The sequence below is a fragment of the Pithys albifrons genome, chromosome 1, assembly GCF_047495875.1.
Source record: "Pithys albifrons albifrons isolate INPA30051 chromosome 1, PitAlb_v1, whole genome shotgun sequence".
In the NCBI taxonomy this organism is placed as follows: Eukaryota; Metazoa; Chordata; class Aves; order Passeriformes; family Thamnophilidae; genus Pithys; species Pithys albifrons.
The window spans coordinates 89,850,658-89,869,339 of NC_092458.1; the positions used below are offsets into that span (position 1 = coordinate 89,850,658).

Genomic DNA, 18,682 nt, shown 5'->3' on the forward strand with positions numbered 1-18,682 from the left:
CAAACTGGGTGGGGCACATCTGGGTATTTCCAGCTATGGGGAAGTATAAAGCAAATATAATACAGCTTCAAACCTCATTCCTTCCAGCTTTCTGGACAAAAGTTCTGAGCAGAAGAAGACTGTGTAGTGAAGTATGGACCTGAGAAAACCTAAGGCATGCTTTAGGTTGATCTCAGGCTGGAGAGGCAGCTGACAACTGGGATTTTTTCCAGCAAATGTCAAAACTCAAGAGAAAGAAGCAGAACTGTCATGCTCAAGCCTGGACTGAGAGAGAGGAAAAAAAAAGAAAACTCTGAAATAAAAAGCCCACTTGTCCAGCTCCTGGAGACAGCAGGTTGGGAGCAGGTCTCTGGATCATTTGCATGAATGATGTTCTCTGGCCATGCTGCCCCACACTGGAAATGCATAGTAGCTTACCAGAAGCTTGCTGATGAATTGTGAGATGGAGAGGGCCAGTTGTGTGACATTTTCCACTGCAGAAGGGTAGGCTCCAGTAGACCCATAAACCCAGTCTACTGCAATCACATTGACCTGTCTTGTCTGCAGTATGGCTTGGACAAGACCTTCAACCCAGGAAGGTTTGGTACCCAAAGCCCTGTGGAGTCATCAGAAACAAGTATGTTAGATGTTTCCAAAGTTGGACACATGCCAGTACATTGTTCACTGGTGCTGGAGCTTCACGTGTCTCAGAGGAGGCTGACAGACAGTTGCTGAAAGTTGTTTCTTGTGCTAGACACCCACACCTGGAACTTTTTTTGCGGTGGTGTAATAACACTTTCAAGAATGCACTGATTCAGGAGGTAACCAGATATTTTAATGAACAAGATAACATTTGCAGCATTCAGGCTGAGATCGTGATTTTGCTGTGGTGCTTCATTCAGCCACCACAGAGCCCACACGGAGTAAGTGAGCTAAGAACACCTGGATCCTTCTCTGCCAGCAACTGGCAAGAAGTCCTTGGCCAAATCACCTAGTTTTTCATGGCTATAGTTCCTCATCTCCAGACAATTAAAAAAGTAACCTATACTGAAGAATTCAAGGAAAGCTGATGAAGCTTTTCCTAATACCGTCTTGTGAAAAGTGTGCTATGTCACATGGAGGCAACACTTGATTTTCTGAGAAGACCCTGCAGGAGACAACTGCTGTGGTTCCACCCTGGTCTTCTACGCACTTTCTATTCAGCCATTTGCATTTCAAAACAAATAATGGTATATGGTCCCACATGACTGAAAAATGGCACAGTAAAATAAACTTGCAGAATAACGGCAGTTTAAAAAAACTCTCCTAGTTCAGCAGGAGGGACCAGTTAACACTGTGTGGGGGTGATCAAAGCTGTGTATTCTACCCCCTCTATTCATTCCCCAAGGACAATGGACCATTAGCAGCAGCTGCCCAGGGAGCCATTATCACCTTCACACCCAGCCTGAGGGGGCGGAGTTGATAATGGGCCATCAACGGTTCAACAATACCCCCTGGCTCCCAGAGTTAATCACCCATTGTGTGAGTCCCCGCCCAGGGGGAGGGACTGGGTGCTCCCTGAGGGAACATAAGTGGTGGGTAAGAAGACCTCGGGAACTTTTCGTCAGATCCAGAGGAGTAGCAGGACCTCAACAGGAGGAGATCACCGCTCTCTACCAGACTATAGCCATCATCTGCACCAACAGGTTTCTCACTTCTTTTTGCTTTGGACTTGGGGGAAACCAGGCGGGTCTCAGCACCAGGGCTAACAAACCCCTTTGGGTTTGTGCCCCAGGGCACTGGGTTATACTGCTAGGTTTTGTGAGTGGAAAGCAATTTCTCTTTGTGTCACTGTATTTATTGTAATATTATTATTAAATTTTAGCCTCTGACTTATAATCTCTCTCGTGGTGAGTTCATTTTCCCTGCTGGTTCACCTTTAAACCAGGACAAAACCCCAGCTCCAATCCTTACAAGAACAGAGGTATGACGTGTCTGCCAGACCTAAATGGTTCATTAATCCAAGCTGTTGGACATGAACTCTGAGAACACAGTTTAAAGGAACAAGAATCTTGAAAAGACTTTGTAATTAAAAAGGTGGGAAAAGGAAAGAAATAGAGGTAAAGGAAGAGAGTGAGAGAATGAGAGTGAGACAGTGAGAGAAAGTGAAAGTAAGAGTGAATCCAAATTCTAACATTTTAGGCTCTAAAAAATGTGACGCACACACAAAATAGGCAAGTGGTCACAAAGAAAAGGACTTCAAGTAGTGTTGTAATGGGGGGTGTCAGCAGCATTTTCTAGGGCTCTGGCCGCAGCCCACCAACAGCCTCCCAGACAATCTCCAGGTCCAGTTTGGGGCTGAGCACCCCAGGCTCTGTTCCTAGCAGATGCTTTGCATGCAGCCACTCTGCTGGGGGAGATAAAGAAGGTCACATCAGGAGACTTCCATGCCAGCCCCACCCAGTGCTTGGGAATGCCCCAGCAGTGTTTAATTTACCAGTAAAAACTTAGTCACAGTGCTCTTCTTTCTCTTACCTGAAGCCATGGATTATGATCTTGGTTTCCAGGCTGCTGTTGAAGCTGCAGTTCTTGATGCCATCATCAGCTAAAATCAGCTCTCCACAGCTAGGGCTTGAGGAGGTGAACAGAAGAAACTGGACCTTGAGTTTACTGCCCCGTAGGAAATTAGCTGTCTGGAAGTCAGTGCAGTGATGCTCTGAGAGTCTGTCTGTATTCCATGGAACAAGAGGGAGTGAGTAGCATATTTAGGCTGTGTCTGTGTATTGGGAAAAAATGCACCTCATTCTAATTTATTAGGAAAATGAAGGTAACAAGCTCACTTCTAAAAACTTCCTAAAAAGTTAGAACATAAATTTAAATGAGCCTATTCTGGAAACTTTACCTGACTGATAAAGGTGTTCCTTTGCCCTTTGATGGAACTTCAGCACTGGCTGGGGAATATAACCATGGATCTCATGCTGGCTTTGACTTATGGGAAATGTGTTAGCAAGTGGTGAATGACATCCTGTTGAGTTTTTTGTTGCAAGTTGGCCACACACACCAGCTACTAAGTACATTTATAAGATGGCTATTAGATTTTTTAAAAAATGGTTGTCAACAGGTAGTCAGCATGGGGATGTTTCTGTTCAAATTTTGGTAGGCTTAGTAGAAGGTACAGGTCTAACTGACAGTTGTATCAAAAATCCAGAAATAAATGTGAGAATGCTGATGATAAAATATGGAAATGTTGATGAAAAAAAAGGGCCAGTGATATTTGCCAGTTTGATTCATTTACTGGATGAAAACGCTCTATGAGATGGACAAGGCACCTACTGGAAGGCACTTTGATCTAGATAAAACAAACAAACAAACAAAAACCACCCTCAAACCTGTAGTTAGTGAAAAAAAACCTGAGCAAATTTAGTCTAGAAAGCAAACATAGAAGTTTAGCAGTATGTATGACTAGCAGTATGTGTGTTGTTTTATGTGGCTTAGTTGCATCCTTCTGCAATGACAATGCATATACCTTCCCTTTTCTGGATTGGAGGAAGTGAAACAGCCTTAAATCTGCATATACAATAAAATATATAGTTATTTTTTAAAAATCAAACAACCAGCTTCCTAATTTCCCTTAGAAAATACTTTACACCAGCTAGGCAGAACATGGTCTAAGAGTCAGCACAAAAGGGTGAGATTCAACATTCAGATTCCACCTTGTGGGATGTGACTATCCCTCACTGTTGTTTATTTTGCTCTTCCTGTGGAGGCAAGGGAAAAAGAGAAGTTCTCAGACATCATCTTGGAAGAAATGTAGATCATGAGCCAACTTAACTGGCAAAGGCAGGTTCAGTGGAAGCATGGTGCATGTCAGAAATGTCATAAGATGAAGGGGATAGTAAAGGTCAGGCAGGGGGTGCACTGCAGCGAAGCTGCAGGTGATGGAGGACTGTAGTGGTGAGTTTCATTGATAGAAAAATTAGAGAGAAAAATGGAAGCATAGCATTTGTTTATTTCCTCTCAGCTAAGTTTTCAAAGCAGGAAATGCCCGTGCCAGAGGTCAAGTGGTCCCTCTTCTGCTTCCTCATACTTCAGGGTAAACCTGGATCATTCTTGTAAATCAGGTTAGTGGAATTAAATCACTGAGAATGATTGTCTCAAAGCATAGGAGAAGAAAGGACCAATTTTGCACTACCTTTTCTACGGCACCCAACAAGATTATTGCCAGAACCTCTTGACACACAGCTTGTTAAGGGAGAATTGAATTCAGATCCTTCTACATAAAACTTTTAATCCCTTGCCAGGAACTCACATTTTTCTTACCTGTTTGTGCTGAGCTGAGCAGCAAGAGGACAGCAAGAACAATGAGCAGTTGTCTCTTCAGATCCTCAACCATCTTCTAGTTAGTTCACGACGCATACAAGGATTGTACAGAAAATAAATAGCTATGGTGGGTTGCTTGATCAGCTTGACTCTGTTAATGATCAACGAGTCTGTGCTCTTTTGGGAAAAAAAGGGAACAGGCAATTACCTCTGCTCTTATCTAACCATAAGCCAAAGTCTGAAGCAGAGGCTTCACTGACTTTTTGGTTAAAAAAGATGTTGACACACTTTTCCTCCCTGCCTCCCCTTCCTCCAGGCAAAGTTTTGCTTCAGAAACCAGCTAGTGAAACCAGTCTCAGCAAGAGATAGAGTTACAGTGCTTTGTCCTTGCCACCTAGACCTTTCTGCCAAATTCTGACTGGGAATGCTGGTTTTTCACAAGGCTTCACAGTCAGTTCATGCCAGGAAGAATCATTCTAGCCTTGCATCTGTGTATTTCCCCGTTGCACAGAATCACAGAATAACAGACTATTCTGAGTTGGAAGGGACCCACAAGGATTATCGAGTCCAACTCTTAAATCAATGGCCCACACAGGGGACTGAGCCCATGACCTTGGCATTATTACAAACCAAGTTTTAACCAACTGAGCCAATCATTGCATTGTTGTCTCTCTCCCATATTTCTGATTTTGGTCAGATACCTATAACAGCCAAAAGAAGGGAAAGCAGTGGATTACTTCTAAAATGTAACTGGTGACCATATCACCATAACATGCCCAGACTGCACATTTCTTAGAGCGGGGACACTCTTCACTTTTCCTTTGTTTTGCATTTCAGGAATCACAGGAAATAAAAGAATGACCACAGTAATGCACCAGTATCAAAAACATGCAAATAGTTTTAAAAGGCCTTTGAACAAAAAACTTTAGTACTTTGATGTATACAGATGGAGAAGCATAAGTGCACAACCAAATGTGTAACCAGGAGTCTGTCACAGGACATCCATTATATGGTGTTACCATCTCCCTGGCTGTGACAGACTTTCAGGTAAGGACACACTTGTTTCCTAAGTCTCATCGATGTGTGTTGGTCCATCTTGCAGAACAAGACACATTTGCCCTTGATCGTGTTAAATGGCAGGAAGGGCAATGAGAAAAGGAACATTCCCTGTCCAGGCACTATTCTACAGTGGCTTTATTTGAACAACAAAATGAAGAAATTGCTTCAATGTGATCAGAAAGATGACCAAAAACATTTCAAAAAGCATCTTTACAGCTATTAGTGATAGCAGTAATTTCCTTACCCCAGTTTGCTCCAGCTGAAGGTTTGGGACTGTTTTAAGCAGAAGATAATTTTATTTCCAAGTATCTTGAGATAAATTTCTCCAGTTTTCACTGGGGAGTTAGGCATCAGCAGCTGCCTGGCCTGGAGGAATATTGTAGCCCTGCCTCATCTGCATCTTCCCAGAGATACATACACAGATACATTCTGATCCTGAAATACTTCACCCTGGGATCAAGCTGGCATATTGTCAGAGAATTAGGTCCTTAGTGTCCTTTGTCAATCACAAACCTGTGATTGAATTTATCAGCCAAATCAATATTCCAAGAGTGAAAACTGCAGTATGAACAGCCAGTGCCTGGCTTCCAGCCCACATTTCATCTTTCCATTCCGACAACTGGATGCACAAATTCTATGATAAAACCATGGAGACTCCAACAGGCCCACTCCTTTTTCATTATATCCACAAATTCCACTGATCTGGATAAAATCTCAATCAATAAAGAAGGAAATAACTTTGTGAAATCATACCATTGGCAGTGACATGTCCATAGAAGCCTTCAGAGCAACAGTGTAGTTGTGAAAATGACAAATTTCTTAAAACAAATTGGGGCACCTAAAGAAAACAAGCAAACATTTCTTTTTTTCTTTCTTTTTTTCTTAAATTTAAAATTATGGCAATAAGCACTACTCTTTGTTACAGGGTGCAAATATTAATCTTTGCCAAGTCCTATGGAAATTTTGAAATACCCCTTATAATATAAGGCAGGCACCAGTATTACAGTCGAATGAATTAAACAAAACTGCAGCCAAGATGTGCAGTTCTGGTTTAGTTTTATGTATTTGCAGAACTGTTAAACAGCTTCCTGGTATTTAAAATTTCTGCAAATACTGTTTTTTAAAAAGGAAATGTCTGCATGAAATTGAAAATTGTGTTTTCTAAGCAGGTGGGGTTTTTTTCTGTAATCTCAGATTTAGTAACTCCAGGAATTTTTTATTATTATTTCAGCACACTGTGGTGGTTCCTTATGCAAACAGCAAAAGCCATTTAGTTATTCTGTGCATAAAATGCTCTTACCAGGAAAAGTATTTTGATATGAAGGGTTTTCTTTTTATTTCTTGTGAATTTAATTACTGAGTAATTACAGTTACATTAGTTCAGAAACTTAATGCCACTTATAATCACTCCCATTGGGAAGTAAAATCCCAATGGGATCATTGTTGCAAAGACTTTCAAACCACTTTAGATTTCTTTTAACAGTCCCTTATAGCATACAAGCATGAAGCACAGTGTGATTTGCTTGAGAATGAATAAGGGATAATTAAAGCAAACAAATTTGATATTATGCACAAATTCTTTTAATTAAAATAAAAAATAAGAATTGCACTGTCTGCACATTCAAGCAAATGCTCAAAGTGCCCAACTCAGCTGAAAATATTGCCTCCCTACCCACAAAGCAACAGCTGGCAGAGGAATATAAGCACTGCAAATACCCAGTAGTCAAGAAGTCTGATCATGGGGAAATTCCCTTAGACTGGAAATCTGTTTGTTGATACTGGAAACAATGCAGTTGTGGTAGCAGTGTGGAACCTTGGGGGAAGCCAAGTGTAAGTTAAGCAAATGATGACTATTTAAAACCTTCCCCTGGGGCCTTTGCATTCGAGGTAGGGCATGAAATACACACAGAGCTCAGCCCACTGTCCATTAAGGCCTGGATCCACCTTATTGCTGGAATACTTGGTCTCACAGTATTTCTGTCCTTTGCTCATGGAGTAGAAACCAAGGCTCTGTGTTAAGTGTATAGGCTCCTGTATATTGTTGCCAAGATTGACAGAAGAATCAGGTTTAGAAATTCAAACTCCTGACTTTCATAAAAGTGTCATAACTATGTCAGAGCAGGAAGAAAATATTAAAGATTTTCTTGGGGACTGAGGAAAGGAAAACATGGGGAGATCTGATTGGGTACTCCTCAGTCAGGAAAGAAAGAAAACTAGTAATTTTCCTGTGTCTTTTTTGAGTACTTTATGGATCTTCTATCTGGTATGAAGGTATAAATAGACATAAGAAGGGAGAATATATCCTTGCATGTATTCCTGTAGTTTCCTGTAGAGGGGCCTAGGCAAGGCCTCCAGGCACCAGGTTCAAGTTTCTCTTTCACTTTCTCTGCCCCGTGAAGGCCTAATCATCCTCTACAACATGGAGTGAGCAGTACAATAGGAAGAACTTAGACCTGCTGTAAGTGCAGGTGGGGAACCTCCTGTGGGTTCCTCCCACCCTAAAATACTCTGTTTCAAAGTCTAAGTGTCTGTCTCTGCTTCAGATTTCTCTCTCCTAACCCCAAAGATTTCATAACCTAGAGGAAAGTTGTAATGTGCAAGCATCTTCCCAGCAACAAGATTCAAAGTCTCTGACATCTTGGGAGGGCATTTTACCTTACAAGAGGACTAGTCAGTAGTAAAGAACACGTGCTCCTGCTATGAGGATACTGCAGGAAGATGGCCACGTTATGTTTCTGGTGTAAATGCTCTGACTTGGAGCCTTTATCAGGGAGAGAGGTCCCTTTGACACTTGAGAATGATTGAGAACAGAGGGGGAAAGGAAAGAGAGGGACAGAAAACCTTGGTGTGGGTTTCTATCACTGAGCAAAAGGAATTTATAGGATGGGCCTGACACCATTTGTGAGTTATGTGTCACAATATTCCAACACAGCTATGGAAACTGGGTCAGTATTATTCTGTTTTTGTAGGAACTGAATGAGACAGCATTTCTCAGCCCAGGGTGCAGTGTCATTCCAGCTCATGCTGCAGCCTTCAGTGATGAGTTAGGGGAGCTTAAAGGGATTCCTAGAAGGAGTGGGGGAAAAAATCACTCAGCATGGGAACATATTAATTGTTCATTTTGGAAGGTCCTCTTGTTAGAGACCTCTGTGATTGCCAATTTTTTTTAATCTGTTGTGTGAAGAGCAAAGCTGAGGTCACTCAGTATGGGGGTGAATAGCCCAACACAGCTGCTCATCAGTAAGTGTGTGTGCCAAGTGCACTGGGAGAGAGCCAAGTGAGGGAAAAACCTGCAGTGAAAGCCCCACTGGACAGCAGTAGTGCTGTGCTTGTGTCCCCCAGGACAGGTACTCAAGCTCCTGGGAGCTGAGCAAGCTTTGAAGCTGTAAGGTTTGCAGCTGAACTCTTCTCAGCAAGGGTAATGCACCATGAGTGGGATACAGGCAAAGGAGGTTGCAGTAACCACTCGCAGCAACTCACTGCCATGGGACAAAAGCTGACTCCCAGCTGCTACTGGAGTGGTAGAGTAGCAATGTTTCAGCAGCTTCTGAATATTTATGTTTCCCAAACTGTTGTGGTATTTTCCCTTTCTTCCTCAAAACCACTTCACAATGTCAAGAGGCCAGTCATCCATGAAAGAGAATCTAAGTGTGTTTTACTTTTGTGAATGGGCTTCTGAGCAGCTGGTCTAGAAGGAAATCCCTAGAAGTCAGAGTTAGTTTCTGCTACACTTCTTTTCCTTCACGCTGGCAGAAGGGTCACCCTCACAGAGACCAACCTTGCCTTGGGAGGAACAGGTGAGCATGGCCAGGCTTAGCCTCGAGGCCTCAAAAGGAGATATTGTCAGGTGCTGCTCAAACAGAACAGTGGACATTTTTGGCAGCATGGGAGTCAAACACCAGGCTCCAGGGAGTACTAGGCATGGAAGGTGTCCCTCCCCATGGCAGGGGGGTTTGAAACTAAATCATCTGTAAGGTCCTTGAATCAGAGATTGCTATATTGCAACTTGCTTAGAGCAATTTGGAACTTTTTTTTAAGGAACCATCCTTAATCCTGTGAAAAGACAAACGTTTTCTGTCTGTCGTCTATCATGGATAAGCAGGAGATAAGAGTTTCTGAACAAATGGCAGTAAAACCATAAAACCACAAACCACAAATTTACTTAACCATGCTGAGCTTTAGACAAAACTTTGAAAAAGGTTAGTCCTGTAGTTATAAGACATAAATTAAAACACCTACCTATCCTAGAGACCTAAATCAGTAAACATTGCCTAGTTAGAAAAAATACATAGCCAAAAGATATGCAGCAATTAACTACAGAATGTACAGTGCCCTCAGCAAAATTCACTATATAAGCTGGCCGAAATTTTACTTCTATGAAGTAGCACTTGAAGGGTGCAGACCCCATGCACTTCCCACCGGTGTTAATAAAGGTACTTTGGCTTACAGTCCGGCTGTGTGTCGATTCCTTTGAATCCATCTTCTGACACAAACCATTCTGTCACCATTTTCTGAGGCACCAAGCTGCGTGCTACGTGCCGAAATTCATTCTTCCCCTAACCTGTGGGGTTATCACTCCACATTATACTGGTTTAATTTCAGCTTTTCCATTAGCACAGCTGATACCTCCCTGCTGTAAGAGCAACAAAATTTCTGCCGCCAGAAACATAACGGAAGCCCTCTGCTGAACCTCCGCCCCTTTGAACCAGAAACCCCCTTCGCAGCATCGCCTGGCACCCCAAGCCCCTCTATGGCAGCCGCAACCCACCGGGGCACAGCGGAGGCGGCCGCCGCGTCCAAAATCCCCTTCCCGACCAGCGGTGCGGACCTTCCCGAGGCGAATTACGTATGCAGCACCGCCCAGCCCCTCCTACCGGCAGGGCGGGGGCGCCGTCAGACACTTTTGGGGTTCCGCCCGCAGATCCGGCGGGCAGAGATGAGGCTGCTGCTGTCGTTTCTGTGCTTCGCGCCCCTCCTGGGTAAGCCGTGAAGGGGGGGGTGAGGACCCTTCCCGAGCCCTTCGCTTTCCTCCCTCCCTCCTTGGCGCCCGAGATACCATGAGCGGCGGGAGCGGGGCATCTTTGCCCGTCGCTCCCCAGGCGGCTGCCCGGGCACGTGCCTCGCCCCGAGCGGCGCGGAGGGGGCTGGGCAGCCGCCGGTGTATTGGGTGGGATCCGCCCTGAGAAGCTGCCACAGCCGCCCCTTCCCCGGGGGGTCGTGGCCGCCCCCGGGTCCCCGCCCGCCGCCTCCCCCTGCCCCCCCCCCTCCCCCCGCCGCCGCCTCCCCCTGCCCCCCCCCCCGCCCCCCCCGACGGGCGCGGCGACAGTGACTCCGTGCGCGGGGCTGGGCGGGACCGTACCTGCCGGTTTCCTGTCGTTCCAAGGGGCAGCAGCCAGGACCAAGGGGTTTCCTGTCGTTCCAAGGGGCAGCAGGTGCCTCCCTCCCGCATCTAACTTTAGAATTTCGAGTCAGCGGTCAGCACTCTTAGGAACTCTCCACCCCGCTCTTGCGTCCCATTTGTCTCAAACTTGTAAATGGGAAGGTTACGGTAGGAAGTGGGTGTGATGGTATGGCACTCGCTAGCGATGACTTAATTTCCTACTCCGTTCGGTTACCTTGCGCTGCGGCAGTAAGGTGCTCCTCAGCACAAGGGGCAGCCTCCTCGTCCTTCTCCTCCTCCTTTTCCTCGTGCCGGGGGCACCTTTGCCCCCGGTTCCTGAGGTGATAAGGAGCTCAGGAAACAAGCTTTTATTGCAGAAATATTCTTGTCATCCCTGTATATGAACGTGCTGTTTATTTTGTATTCTGTGTTCCTTCTAGCTCAGGGAATAATCGAAGTTCTCAATGGTTTTGTGTTGGGTTTGGGGTTCTTTTTAATAGTCAGCTTTTTTAAAATTGATAGTAACTGCTGGCAACATGCTAATCTAAGGTCTTCTTAGTTCAAGTTCCACCTGTATGTCCGAGGAGCATAACCCTCACACCCATAACCCTTGCACTGGGCTGTGAATATTACAAGCATAAACAAAACTCACTCATTTTTTGAAACTGAAGATGTATGTACAAACCTTCTCGTTGTCATCAGAGGTAGCTGCTATTGGTAGATGGGCCAAGAAGTGTGGTTTAAACTATGAATATCTTCTTATCATTCCTCTAGTCTAAGGGATTTCTTTTTTTTGCTTCAGGAGTTTCCTGGATGTGCCTAAAACGAGACTTGATGTATCCCTTTTTAAAAAAAGAACAGTCCCCCTCTTGCTTTTCCTGAAGGCTTTAAGCAGCTGGTTATGCTACTGAGTGTTCAGAGCAACTCTTTGGTATTTCCTCCCCATACTATTCTAGAAATCTTCAGCTTGTTTTGTTTCAAAGAGATTGTGACGTCCTATTCTGTAAGTGAGTGTTAGGATACCACTGGAGCAGCCAGGACACTGCATACCCTGTGTTCAGCCTTAGGTGCAATTTCCTTATCTCGTTTGCAGGGCTTTTGCAGATAGTTCTAAATGAATTTTACTAATGCATGATTTACTGAGTAGCCTCTTGAAACTTTTTCTGGGTGAAGCCACTTCATTAGCTTACACTACTTAACTTGGCATGCTACTGCTACTCTGAGCATCTGAGTCTGAATGCTATGGACTTATCCAGGAAACAAGATTTCAGGTTCCAAAGAACATACAGTATAAAGGGAGAGATAATGGTAATTGGACAACTGAGGAGGGTAATTGTGGCTGCAAGTATCACAATCACCTCCTTTAATGAAAAAAATAGCAAACTCTGCTGTCTTTTCTTCTGTATAAAACTTTCATTCTGAAGTGGTTGATTAGAGCAGGAAATCAGGAATGCGAGCTCTTTACTGTTGTTCACTAAATTAAAAAGGTGGTATTTTGTTCATTGTTTTTTTCCATGCTTGCATTATTGCTACTATGTGTGTGTTGACTATGTGTAAATGAGGATCCACCAGTAGCATCCTGGTGTTCACAACACCTGTTGTGAACACCAGGATGCTACTGGTGGATCCTCATCCTCTTTCAGTCTTCCCCTCCTGAATACTTGCCTTCTCCATCCAAATTCAAAGCACCGCACTTATCCCAGTTGTGTTGCTGAACGTCTGGAATGGGAGAGGGGTGATGTGCTTCTTCATTCCCCTGTGGGAACCTGTGACACACACAAGCTGCCTGGTAGCTTTGGTGTCTTCAGAATTTGTACTAGGCAGAAAGCGATTCCTACTCTTCACAATGCCCTGCCAGGTCAGGCTTTTGTCTGATAAAACCTTAGACTTGCAAATTAGAATGCAAAGCCTCACCTTGAGACTATGGAAGGACTTTGATTTTAGACCTACCAAGACCATGTTCCTTCTGTCCTTGGAAATTCAGGCCAAAGCTGTGCTCAGATTTTGGATCCTGGAGATTGTGTGTGGGTGGAAAAAAAAATCAATGTCGTATCTGTGGCCTAGTTTGTTGAGGGAACCCACAGAGAGGTCTTTGAATCCTCCCTGGATGAGGTGAATCACTAACACCACACCAGCAGGAGGATTGCAGAGCAAGCCACACTGGTGGGATGTTCTGATGCCCTGAAGACAGCAGCCAAACTTCTAGTAACTTTAGCAGAGTCAGGACTTCGCCCCAAAAGCAAAGGAGATATGGGAATTAAGCTGGATATGGTAACTAGAGCACCTAGAAACATTCTGTGTCTGTAGTGCTGCTCATCTGAAAGCCAGGCAACTCTTTCAAGGTTCTGAGCATCAACTCATTTTTATGCAGTATTATGGCGTTCTAGTTCTTGCATATTTTGCTGGGTTCCTTAATGCTTCATTTCCCAATTCAACTTATTTATAAACATGGAATTAAGCAGAGAAAACCTCGTTCACCTGAAAGAAGAGGTTACCATCTACAGTACTGAGCATAGACTGACAAATAATTTTTAGCAACTCTCAGGTTTTATTTCAGACTTCTTCTGAGTGATCAGCATAGAAACAAAATGTACCTCAATGTGGCTTTTTGTTTCTTTCTCATTAGGCTGTTTACCAGGTTTGGGCTGGCTTTTGTTTTTATTTTAAAATTTCCTCTCTTTTTAAATCTACACACAGAAATATATGTTCCTTTCTACATTTTTGTTGATCATAAAACCACTGGGATTGCTCAATATTTTTTCCTGTGTCTCTCAGGTCCATGGGAGTTGTTATGGGAACAACATTATAAGGCATTGGGATGAAGGGAGGAAAAACTGGACTTTTGACAAATTCATGTTGCTTGTAGAGTGTGGTTAGTTCACACATTGCAAATAGAAATGTTAAACACAGTTTTTAATGGTACGAATGGAAAAATCAGTCATCAGCTCTATGGAGCTGACACCCACTTTTATTGTCCTGTAACCTCACTCTTGAATCTTCCTGAATAAACAGAGGAATTTAGGAATGTCTCACAAAGGAAAAAAGATCAAAGCAAACCTCTGTCCTCTGCTTAAAAACTCTTGATAAGAGCTGAGGCTGTTGCATCACAGTAAAACAAAATAGAAACAAATTATTTTTACCATTGCTATTTAACACTATAGGATGAACACAGAGTGAAAAATGTTACAAATAGTTTCTTGGCTTAATGTAATTAATGGTCTTAGACCTTAGAAAGCCAGGATCATCTCTGAATTGCATACACAGACTCCTTTGATCTTGAGTGTGGTTAAGGGTGTTGGTCAAAAAAATAGTGTATGTAGATTTGTCTGTTTTCGGATTTTTATTCTTATGGCACTCCTGTCTGTTTACAGTCTATTGGCTGTGTTCAAGGTGGTGTGACTGTAGGCTGTTTGGGCAATACAGGGTTTGTAAGAGACGTAGGTTGTAGTTTGGAGTACATTTAAGCTGATGTTGCCACAGGACAAGAACAGTTCCTCTCTATGGCATTCATTTGTGCCATCCTTTGTAAATACAGAATTGCAAAGATGGTCTGATTGAAAATTAACTTGTTTGAAGGAAAAACATTACAGAGACAGATTATTTTCTCAGTCCCATTGACCACAGAATCTACAAAAAGACTGTACTAATACAGAATAGAAAGTGCTGCTATCTGGATGTTGGGAGTAAGTGACCAGAGGATTTAGAATCAAAGAATGGTTTGGGTTGTAAGGGACTTTAAAGATTATCTAGTTCCAAGCCTCCTGCTGTGGGCAGGGACACCTTCTACTAGACCAGTTTGCTCAAAGCCCCCTCCAACTTGGCCACAAACACTTTCAGGGATGGGGTATCTACAGCTTCTCTGGGCAACCTGTTCCAATGTATCTGGACTGCTTCTGAACTGCTGCTTTTTTTTTAATTTATTTTAAGTAGTTCAGAGTAGGCTTGAATGCAATTCAGCTCTGTCCCTAAGCAAAGCCTAGAGCACAGTGATCCTCCCTAACAGATCACCACTGCTAAAAGGGGTGATTCCCTGTCCTCTCTGTCCCTCCCTTGCCTCATGCTGCCACGTGTTGGTCTGGGCATTCACTGTATTTAGTGCATTACATTAATTGTCAAAAACTCCCAGCCGTATAAACTTAATGAACACTGTTGGCTCAGTCTGACAGATCAGGACTGTGAGACTGCAAAAAGGAGGGCAAAAGCAGGTGGAGGGGAGGGAAAGTGAGATGTCTGCACACACCCACCCATGTGTGGGATCTGGTATTTGCTTAATTGCCCTGAGCTAATCAGTTGTCCTGGGCAGGGGCCACAAGATTTTTAGAACAGGAGTTCTTGCATTGAGGCTCCCTCCGGAAGGGAGGGCTTTGTTGTTTATGTTCTTGGCAAGAGAACTAGGTAAGGTTAGGTTGCCTCAAAGTACAGGTAGTAATAGTTTAGTACATAAACCCTTCTGAAGCTGGAGTTAGGTGTTTAGGTTATCCTAAATTTGTCTATGCAGAGCATGTCATGTTACAGAACATACAAATATGTTTTTACATGCCCTCTTCCCATCAGTGCCCTATATAATGTCTCCACAGGAAAAGATTTGGATACCATGGCCCTGCAGTAACTTCTCCTCTGTATGGTGAATTCCCTGGAGTACTGCCCTGTTAGTGGACTCTGACTGTCGCAGAATACATGAAGTTTTCCAACTGTAGAACCATGTAAGAAAGACTCTTGTAAGGCAGAGATCAGTTTTCTTTTATAATAGGACCAATTAAATCGATGATCAGAATAATTTGTGACTGAATAATTATCAATAAAGTCATAATGCTGCTCAGAGGTAGTTTCTGGGGACTAAGAAGACAGAAGGAATATACAAAGCTAAAGTACTTGGGTTTTAAAGCTGCACTGATAGGTGAGTGATAGGAATGATGGGAATTCAGTTTTGTGCTAGATGGGTAGTAAGGAGCAGCCAGACAAAATGCATGTGGTTTGCTTAGCAAAAGTGAAACTGCTTAAACCAGGGTGATGATGAAAACTGGGTATAGGTGATGTTTGCTATTAATGTTGTATGTATCTAGACTGTTACATCAGAAATTTCCCCTTGCTGCTAACGGATTGTAATTTTGTGAAGGTTTTTCTCTTGCTGCTACCTTTAGTGTGGCCCTGGTGACTATGTACACATATCTTTATCCTGGTGTATGAACAGAGTTGCTAGAGATAGAATATTTTTGTTGATGTTTGTTTAGTATTGGATGAACAGACTTATCTGAAACTAACCTAAAGCAACACTTTGGAAAAAAGAAAACACCCGAATCAAGAAGGTGCCACAAAAATAAAAGCCCACACATTTACATTCAGAGAAAGGAATATCTTTTCCAGCTTGGAAATACAACCCACTGGGTACTTTTAACATTAAGTTTATTTAGAGGCATGTTCTTGATTTTATATTAAGAGCCAAAATTTTAAAGGTTAAGAAAATCTGCAAGAGCTGCACAATCAGTATCCACGTTGAGACGTGCACTGCACTCTTAGCTTCAGTTTCAGATCTTTGAAGAAGTAGACTTGAGCTGCAAAATTTTGGATTGGACAGATTCTGTCCTTAATTCAAAGGCAAAGATGTGTGGGTTTCAGTTGTGCTGTTGGGAACCAGATCCTCCTACTCACAGGAGAGTCAGAGGTGGGTAGATTCCTGGAAAGAAGTTGTGAAGCCAGACACAGGCACTCACTCCCACCCACCCTCAGCAGGATGGGGTAAAGAATGAGAAGGGCAAAACTAGGGAAAACTCACAGGTTGAGATAAAAACAGTTTAATAAGTGAAGGTGGAGGGAAACAAAGAGCAGGGGGCAACGAAGCGATGCAAAGGCATCACTCATCCCTTCCCATCAGTGAGCAATGGCTACTTCAGAAAACCTCACCCCATCATTTTTATTCCTGTGCATGACTTATGATATGAAATATCTCTTTGGTCAGTTGAGGTCAGCTGTCCTGGCTGTGTCCTCTTCCAACCTTTTGCCCATCTCCAGCCTACCCCTAGGACTGGGCAGAGTGAGAAAGAGAGAAGGCCTTGATGCTGTGCAAGCACTGTTCAGCAATAGCTAAAACATTGGTGTGTTATCAACACTGTTTTGGGCACAGATTTAAACCCCAGCACCATTGCTGGGGATGCTATGAAGAAAATTAACTCCATCCCAAGCAGACCTGGTACACAAGCCTGGGGCAGAAGGGAGCATGGAAAATAGTAGGAAGAATATGACTCGGCAAGTGATCTGAGGGCCAAGGGGAGCAGGAAAGACTTGAATAGGAACGAGAGTGGAGGAGCTAGAGAGATCTGTGAGGTTCAGCAAATGGAAGAGAAATGTAAGTGGGAACAGGACAGAGGAACTGAAAATTCTGGCTATTGTAAAAAACTTAAATATTTTTGGAATAAAACTTACAAAAGGTGTTGGAGATTTGCACTTTCCTCTCAGTTCTGGTGTCAGAGTCAGTTGTGTCTGACCTTGGTGGCACCTTTATTCCTGCATATCTGATGTTTTGGTCCTCTGCTTTCCCCATTCCTCAATTTCATTCCCTGGAATTACACAGGATTGCCTAATCCTTGTCATAGCCAAGCTTTTCTGGATCTTGATTCTATCTAAGTTCTGCTGGGATCCACTGAGTCCTTCTGAGCCTCATAGACTGAGGTTTTGATAACCATGGCCTTCACTGAGCTGTGCAGTGGAACATGGTCTTTTACTCTTCTCTTCAGGCTGTGCAGGTGTACAGTGTAGAGGGAGTTACAACATAGCTGGGACCAAGACGGTCTGGCCCAGTGTCTTCAAGGTACCGGTGAGAAGTTTTTAGACTCTTCAGTGGACAGTATATTTAATCTCTTTGATACAGAAAAATGTCTTGAACATGCGGCTTGTCTAGCGAGTTAAGGAGGAAAGGGAGACAGCATCTCCACCTCTGACAGCATTTTAGAAGACTTTACCTCTATCCTACAAAGGTTTAGGACTGTGGATGCTGAGTGGAGAGAGGCAAGTGCTCTCAGTGAAGTGTGTAAACATGGGGGAAAATAGCCCTTAAGATGCAGCTCAGTCCTCGTTATTTCCTGCTAGCTGTTTTAAGAAGCCTGCTCCATGGGGTGGGTGTGGTCACTGTGCTCTAAGCCGGCCTGTTGGCCAAGGGAATGCACTTCCTCGGTTCACTCACTTCTGATCCATCTCATGCATGAGCACTGGGGTTCCCACAGTAAGTCACATCTGGGAATTGCAGACCTTCTGTAGTGTTTTTGTTGTTTCCTGTGTTGGAGTGGGAGTGTGTGTCACTTTAACTTTTAGCAGATTGCACTCTCTGCATGACTATTTCATTGCAGGAACAGGAAGACAAAAAAAAGGGAGAGAGGGAGGAATGGATAAGTCATGTCCATGCTTTTGGTCAGCAGTGTAGTTTTAAAATTACTGGGTAAACCTTTGCATGGGAATGCTGCCTGTTATTAGGTCCTTGCTGAGGGATATGACTGAAGATAGGGGTTTTGTGGTAGGGAGGGACCCAGAACTGTTGGTGGTTGCCACTGTTGGGTCTTGCCTTTGCTGATGTGTAGAGTTCTGCAGATGTAGGTGGCCCTGTATTGTCCAGGGGTGGCAACACACATCTCTGTGAATGTGCTGCAGTAGGCAAGTGAAAAGCTCTGTTTCTTAAAGCTTGGTTGTAATAATGCCAAGGTCATGGGTTCAATCCCCTGTATGGGCCACTGACTTAAGAGTTGGACTCGATGATCCTTGAGGGTCCCTTCCAACTCAGAATAGTCTGTGCTTCTGTGATGCTACATGGGCTGCCCGGAGAGATGGTGGATGCACCATCCCTGGAGATTTTTAAACTGAGATTGGACGTGGCACTGAGTGCCATGATCTGGTAAACAGACTGGAGTTGGACCAAGGGTTGGACTTGATGATCTCGGAGGTCTTTTCCAACCCAATCCATTGATTCTATGTAGGATT

The 18,682-nt window shown here is 43.7% G+C and overlaps 3 protein-coding genes across 15 annotated transcripts in view; 2 read left to right on the forward strand and 1 right to left on the reverse strand.

The window, feature by feature from the left end:
* POPDC2 (popeye domain cAMP effector 2) overlaps nt 1-1,231 on the forward strand; it is a 27,869-nt gene extending 26,638 nt beyond the window's left edge. Inside the window, exon 4 of the mRNA XM_071560115.1 lies at nt 88-1,231. The gene's annotated coding sequence lies outside the window, so the exon portion shown is untranslated. The remainder of the gene's footprint in view (nt 1-87) is intronic.
* Nucleotides 1-10,870, reverse strand: part of PLA1A (phospholipase A1 member A) — a 24,419-nt gene extending 13,549 nt beyond the window's left edge. For 2 of the 7 annotated variants that reach the window (XM_071560096.1, XM_071560043.1), the window contains exons 1-6: nt 10,106-10,185; nt 9,785-9,898; nt 6,091-6,175; nt 4,279-4,455; nt 2,494-2,686; nt 418-595 (exon numbers count right to left, since the gene is read on the reverse strand). In XM_071560096.1, the coding sequence (XP_071416197.1) occupies nt 418-595; nt 2,494-2,686; nt 4,279-4,351 (444 nt within the window). In that variant the 5' untranslated portion in view covers nt 4,352-4,455; nt 6,091-6,175; nt 9,785-9,898; nt 10,106-10,185. Of the gene's footprint in view, nt 1-417; nt 596-2,493; nt 2,687-4,278; nt 4,456-6,090; nt 6,176-9,784; nt 9,899-10,105; nt 10,186-10,696 lie in introns of those variants that run through there. The other 5 variants (XM_071560063.1, XM_071560072.1, XM_071560053.1 and 2 more) reach the window with 5 other exon arrangements.
* Nucleotides 10,242-18,682, forward strand: part of CD58 (CD58 molecule) — a 30,694-nt gene continuing 22,253 nt past the window's right edge. For all 7 annotated transcript variants that reach the window (XM_071560139.1, XM_071560156.1, XM_071560178.1 and 4 more), the window contains exon 1: nt 10,242-10,316. In XM_071560139.1, the coding sequence (XP_071416240.1) occupies nt 10,274-10,316 (43 nt within the window). In that variant the 5' untranslated portion in view covers nt 10,242-10,273. The remainder of the gene's footprint in view (nt 10,317-18,682) is intronic.